We start from the raw sequence: 5,780 nt of genomic DNA, 5'->3' as shown, positions 1-5,780 counted from the left end.
CTGGGAGTGCTGCGTGTGAGAGAGGGAGTGGAGGCCGAGTGCCGTTGCCTTTGAGTGCCTTCGGCCCACTCCACCTCACCCTGTGCTGCTTGCCCTGACCCCTCGGTGGGCCCTTCCCCGTGCCGCCTCAGGCCGTAACCTGGTGCAGAGGCCGCGGCGTCCTCTGCCACGGTAGACGCTGTTGTGGAGCAGGCACCGCCTGGCCCCAACCATGTCGTGCGTCCACTACAAGTTCTCATCGAAGCTGAACTATGATACGGTCACCTTCAACGGCCTCAACATCTCCCTGTGCGACCTCAAGCGCCAGATCATGAGCCGCGAGAAGCTGAAGGTGGCCAACTGCGACCTGCAGATCACCAATGCCCAGACCAAAGAAGGTGCGTGGGGGCAGTGGGCGCGGGGCCTCGGGGTCCGACTGGCTGGTGGCGTCGCAGACCGCACCGCAGCAGCCCTGGCCTGCGGGAGCTGCAGTCTGCTCTTTGTGGCTTGTCCCCACGTAGTGTGAGTCAGTCTGGGGCCCATCCTGCCAGCACGCGAGGGGACCAGGACAGGAAGCGGTGCTGGGGATTAAGCGGTGTGGGAAGCGATAATGTGATTCGGCCACGATCGGTAGCTGTGACTTGTGTTGGGGCCTCACAGAGCTGTTCTTCTGTAGTTGATGTTCTGACAGCTGCCTTCAGGTCTGTGTTTTAGAGGCGGAGCTAGGCGTAGAAGAATACATGGTTGATGTGCGATGTATAGTGCTTACAAAAGTTTTGGTTTCCTGGAATTCTTCTAGGTAAAACGGTAAGGAAATGTGGGAGGACAACTTAAAATACCAAAGTTGCCAGATTGCTTTGAGATCTGGCGGAGAAAGTTCTCCAACAGTTTGAAACTGCTCTGAAGTCCAGAGGAAGCTTGCTGTTTGATTCCCTAGGGGGAAAGATCAGGAATTTTGTTTCAGCGAAATGATTTCTCAGTTTTCTGAAGAAGCATTCTGTCATTTGGAAGTAGAAGTAAACTGTTCATTTCGTGGTTGAAATAATGTCTTCTGGTAGGTATGTTTTGGTCTAAGAGAGGTTCCTGCCCGTAGGAATAATATACTGAAAAAGGGAGCATAAATTGTGAAATATTCCTATTTTGTGTGTGATCACTGAGCAAAACCGCCCTGACAGAGCTTGACTGGAGATACAGCAGCTTTGGTTTTCAGACCATCGTTCTGATTCGGTCTGCAAAGCTTTTAGTATGTACAGCTGTAGGCAGATGACAGGGAATGGCTGCTGAGAGTGCTTTAAAATATTTAGTCACGGCCAGCTCGTGTGAGTACAACATACAAACCATTCTCATGGAGAGATCTTTGCGTTTTAAGCTGACTCAGTCCAAGTGTCTCAGGGAGTTGGTTTTTTTCCTGTTTGGGCCTTCCATAAAAGGTCAGAGGCTTTCCCCCTCTTCAGAAGACTAACATGGTGTAAGCCAAGGCAAAGCATGGATAGCTTCAGGCACACGCTTCTTTCGAAAGGCTCTTCAAGGCTGTCTTCATAAGTCATTTTGTTTGAGTCTCTCTGCTCTGCAAATGTGCATCGAAAGAATCCACGTCCCTTGGGCTGGTTCAAACTAGATGATTAGCTTAAGAGGGCAGATACCACCTTAGTTGGAGCCAATTCTGCCCTACTTGTGAAAGCAAGCTCAAAAAACCCCAAAATCTCTGTGATCCAATGTGTAGCCCTGCCAGTTGTGTTTCCATGTCAATGTAAAGCACTGAGCAAGCTGAGAAGTGTGGCTGTTGATGGATTAAGCTGCAAGAAATAGACAGAGATGGCAGGCTGTCTTCTGTGTTCTGTCAGTCTTCGTGGGTGAATCGTTTTTAGTGAACAGCTATGAAAGCAATGGCGCAGAGTTTCCATGCTTTAGCTGAGTGCCTGTGGTGTTGCAGGGCAAGCTCGTCAGACTTTGGAATGTGGTTTAAGCAGGTGAGACTTTGCTGTGGTTTGTTTTTCTCCAGAGATCTCTTGGTTTTGTAGCCTAAGAGCAGCAAAAGCAACTTAAGCTAGGTCAGGAAAGAACCTCATGCATTAGCAGACTCTCCTTTAGTGACCTTTGAGCCCCTTTTGCTGTTGGCGTTCAAACTATTTTTAAGAAATGCAAAAGATGTTGCTGCTTGTGTTTGATTCTCAGACCTGAGGATTTCTTGAAATGTCCTGTTAGTGTGTTGAGACGATAAAAGCGTGATGTTACCTAGAACATTTTTCTTTTTACTCTGAAAGGGATTCTGTGAAGTGCTATGTAATGACATATTAATATACATTCTTACAAACTGACTCATGTTTTTTTCTGTGTTTGTGTTGTTTTCAGAATACACAGATGATAATGCCCTGATTCCTAGGAACTCATCGGTAATTGTTAGGAGAATCCCTGTTGGAGGAGTTAAAGCTACCAACAAAACATGTTATTTGAGTATCCGTAAAGCATGGTATTCTTTGTTAGGGGTTCCAGGGTGTGAACTTTTTGGATGGCTATTAGTTTACAGAGGCATTCAGACTGTATCTTTCTCGTTAAAGCTGCTGTTAGTTTTTGTTGTCATGGGGTAGATTTTACTGTATCTGTCCCAAAGGAGACTTACCTTTTTAGGCCTGCTGGGACATGGGGTTCTAACTCCAACAATGGTAACTGTTAAATAAGAGGAGTCTGTTGGGTTTGTTCTTGGGGCTGATTTTTCTGAGACCCAGGCTGTAGATCCTGTTTCCTCTCCGTGGAGAGATTCCTCATCATATCTGTTCACTTTTAGTGCTTTTATAGTCCAGACAGATAGGCATTGTAGTGTAACCTGAGAATTTGTTGCCATCTCAGAAGAGTCTGATTCTCAGGGCTTGACTATTTCTTGCATTTGGGGGAGGCGGGGCGGGATATGGCAGGTATTCTTACGCCCCAAATCTGGGTTTTGTGCGTACTAGCTATACAGGAAAGACCAAGGGTTGCCAGCTGGGGAACCAGGCAAACAAGTTGCATTCCTAAGTGATTCCTATTAGTTTCCTAAAGACAATGTCCGTTTCCAGCAAGAGAAGAAGAACACTATCCTAAAGTGTGTTGTCTTTTCTGTGAGTGCGATGAAGGAGTAGTTAATCCTTTCCAAACCTGAACCTCAGTAAGCAGTTTAGCATGTTACCAAATGTTACCAGTTCTCTTTCCAGGTCGGTTTTTACCCTGAGGTGATATGTGTGCTCCAGGATTTAATTCTGTGTTCCTAAGCTGTTTGGAGGACAGAGAATCGTGTGTATTGATTAAAATTACAGATATTCAAATGCCATCCTGACTCCAGGATTATTGCTGTCATTTATGTATTCATACAGTCCAGATCTCTATCAGCTGCATTAGCATTGTTTGAATGGTCATGTTTTCCAGCCTTCTTCAAGATACGCCTCTCCACCACCATTAGTAGATATTATTAGCTTGTGGTTTTGCCATGCCTTTCTGCTGTTGCTACTCAGTAAATAAAGTAGACTGATGAGTTACAGTGTGCCTTGAACAAACAGTACAGCAGCGTCCTGGTACCCATGAAGCATTTGCAAGCAAAAAGCCCTGAATTTACGTGGCTCTGCATGTAAACTTCACATGAATTCCACAGCAGCCTTTGAATTGCCTCTGCTCATGGGACACTTTGGATGGTGTAGGAATTGTTTGTTAATGCCATCAATGGTTGCATGTCTGATTGGTGATGAGTAGCATGCAGGCACAGATCAATGAGTATGTGGAATCTCAGCAAGTTTTGAAATGTAATAATTATTTCCTACAATATTGTAGTGTTTTCAAGATTATCTTAAAGCAGATTCAGGCAGTTAAGACCTTTTTTTCCCCAAAAAATCATAGGAACTGCTTTCAGGTGAGATTTCTGCGCCTATTTTTAGTCAATATAGCATATGTAACACATTGAGCACATTTTGGCACTTTCATGGCTAAATATGGTAGATATCTGAACAGAGTGCTTGGGCTTCCACAGAGAAACACTGTAGTAAAGACGATGCTGCTGGCATTTTTGTTATTTCTTTGTCAGATGGCTGATTTGTTTCATTTCAGTAAACTTGCACTTCAAAGTGTCTAGAGCCTCCCTATTCTTTCTTAGAAACTGAAGTACTCTGTCTGGTACCTACTTGTAATGCTAGGGATATACGGGTTGGCTAAAGTTACCTTTGTACTTTCATGGTTGATTATTTAAGAACACAAAACTGTAGTAGAGGCTTCATATTTTTGATACTTACTCGCAGAGACAAAATATCTGAGGACTTCCTCTTGCACTGTTGTGTTCTGTATCTGTAAGTCTTAGAGTAATTTGTGACAAAGGAGAAATGTGATTTTGGGGTTTTTTTTAGTTGCACTGCGTGTACCAATCGGGAACAGTTTATGTATACATATAAATGTCCACATTCACTAGAGTATCAGAACAGAATGTTTTGATGTTCAGGTTTTAGACTCTGTTTTCACTGCTTTATGTTGGGTACAAGTGCCTTATTTTAAGTTCTGATCACCTTTCTTTCTTCTTCTAGAAGTGGAAGTGAGCCAGCGAGGGCAACATCAAAAGCAGTACGTAAAAACCAATCTCAGCCTTTTTTCTACACACTGTTCTTAATTCTAAACAATGTAGCCTTGTATTAATTTTCCACACATTACCTTAGTAGATATTTTCCAGTAAAAGATAGTCGATGTTGTAAATACAGTGCATTTGCTTCAGCATAGTAAAAACTGAGTAATGCCCTCATTTGCACAGTTCTCCTGTGAATATTGGTATTTGTGCCTAGTAATGCATTGTATTTCATATATTTGCTTGTATCAAAAATAGCGTGGCCAGCAGGACTAGGGAAGTGATTGTGCCCCTGTACTCGGCACTGGTGAGGCCGCACCTCGAATACTGTGTTCAGTTTTGGGCCCCCCACTACAAGAGGGATATTGAGGTACTGGAGCGCATACAGAGAAGGGCAACGAAGCTGGTGAAGGGTCTGGAGCAGAAGTCTTATGAGGAGCGGCTGAGGGAGCTGGGACTGTTTAGCCTGGAGAAAAGGAGGCTGAGGGGAGACCTCATCGCTCTCTACAACTACCTGAAAGGAGGTTGTAGAGAGGTGGGGGTCGGTCTCTTCTCCCAGGTAACAAGTGATAGGACAAGAGGAAATGGCCTCAAGTTGCGCCAGGGGAGGTTTAGACTGGATATTAGAAAATTTTTCTTCACCGAGAGGGTTATCAAGCATTGGAACAGGCTGCCCAGGGAAGTGGTTGAGTCGCCATCCCTGGAGGTATTTAAAGGACGTTTGGATGAGGTACTTAGAGACATGGTGTAGTGGTGGTTTTTGGCAGTGTTAGGATTATGGTTGGACTCGATGATCCTAAAGGTCTTTCCCAACCTATATGATTCTGTGATTCTGTGATTCTGTGATATGGAATACGCTAGAATATTTCCTGACTGACATTGAATATGAATATGCGTTTAATATGAATATGTGTTCAACATGAATGTGTGTTTAATTTTTTGCGAACAGATTGATGACTCTTCTGCCCCTATTTCTCTGGCCCAGCTTATTCAGGTATATCTATATTCTCCTTAAGTGCTTAAAGAAAAGAAGTGTTTGGTTTGTATTTTTAAATCTTATACTGTGATCCATAGCTGGATAACTCTTGTAATGTGAACAAAACATTAATTCGATTTTTAAGAATTTAAAGTGTTTATTTTCACTTTAAAATGTCTGTATATTTTGATACTGTCCTGTAAGGAGTAGTTGCCAGTTTGGGAAGGTAGAAGGGGAGCACTTCATCAGCCT

The 5,780-nt window shown here is 43.8% G+C and overlaps 1 protein-coding gene across 1 annotated transcript; it reads left to right on the top strand.

Annotated features, from left to right (window-relative positions):
* Positions 1-211: 211 nt before the first annotated feature.
* LOC142403501 (E3 ubiquitin-protein ligase RBBP6-like) lies at positions 212-5,567 on the top strand. The gene is made up of 5 exons (XM_075489759.1): positions 212-377; positions 2,332-2,424; positions 3,416-3,431; positions 4,527-4,554; positions 5,502-5,567. The coding sequence occupies exons 1-5, from the start codon at positions 212-214 to the stop codon at positions 5,565-5,567; spliced, it is 369 nt and encodes a 122-aa protein (XP_075345874.1).
* Positions 5,568-5,780: the final 213 nt, after the last annotated feature.

The sequence above is a fragment of the Mycteria americana genome, unplaced genomic scaffold (genome assembly GCF_035582795.1).
Source record: "Mycteria americana isolate JAX WOST 10 ecotype Jacksonville Zoo and Gardens unplaced genomic scaffold, USCA_MyAme_1.0 Scaffold_37, whole genome shotgun sequence".
Taxonomy (NCBI): domain Eukaryota; kingdom Metazoa; phylum Chordata; class Aves; order Ciconiiformes; family Ciconiidae; genus Mycteria; species Mycteria americana.
This window is presented reverse-complemented; position numbering and strand designations above follow the sequence as displayed.

Coding starts and splice junctions, on each gene's coding strand:
- LOC142403501 (XM_075489759.1), top strand. CDS start 212: ATGTCGTGCGTCCACTACAAGTTCTCATCGAAGCTGAACTATGATACG. Junction 378..2,331: donor CAATGCCCAGACCAAAGAAG/GTGCGTGGGGGC, acceptor TGTTGTTTTCAG/AATACACAGATGATAATGCC. Junction 4,555..5,501: donor CGAGGGCAACATCAAAAGCA/GTACGTAAAAAC, acceptor TTTTGCGAACAG/ATTGATGACTCTTCTGCCCC.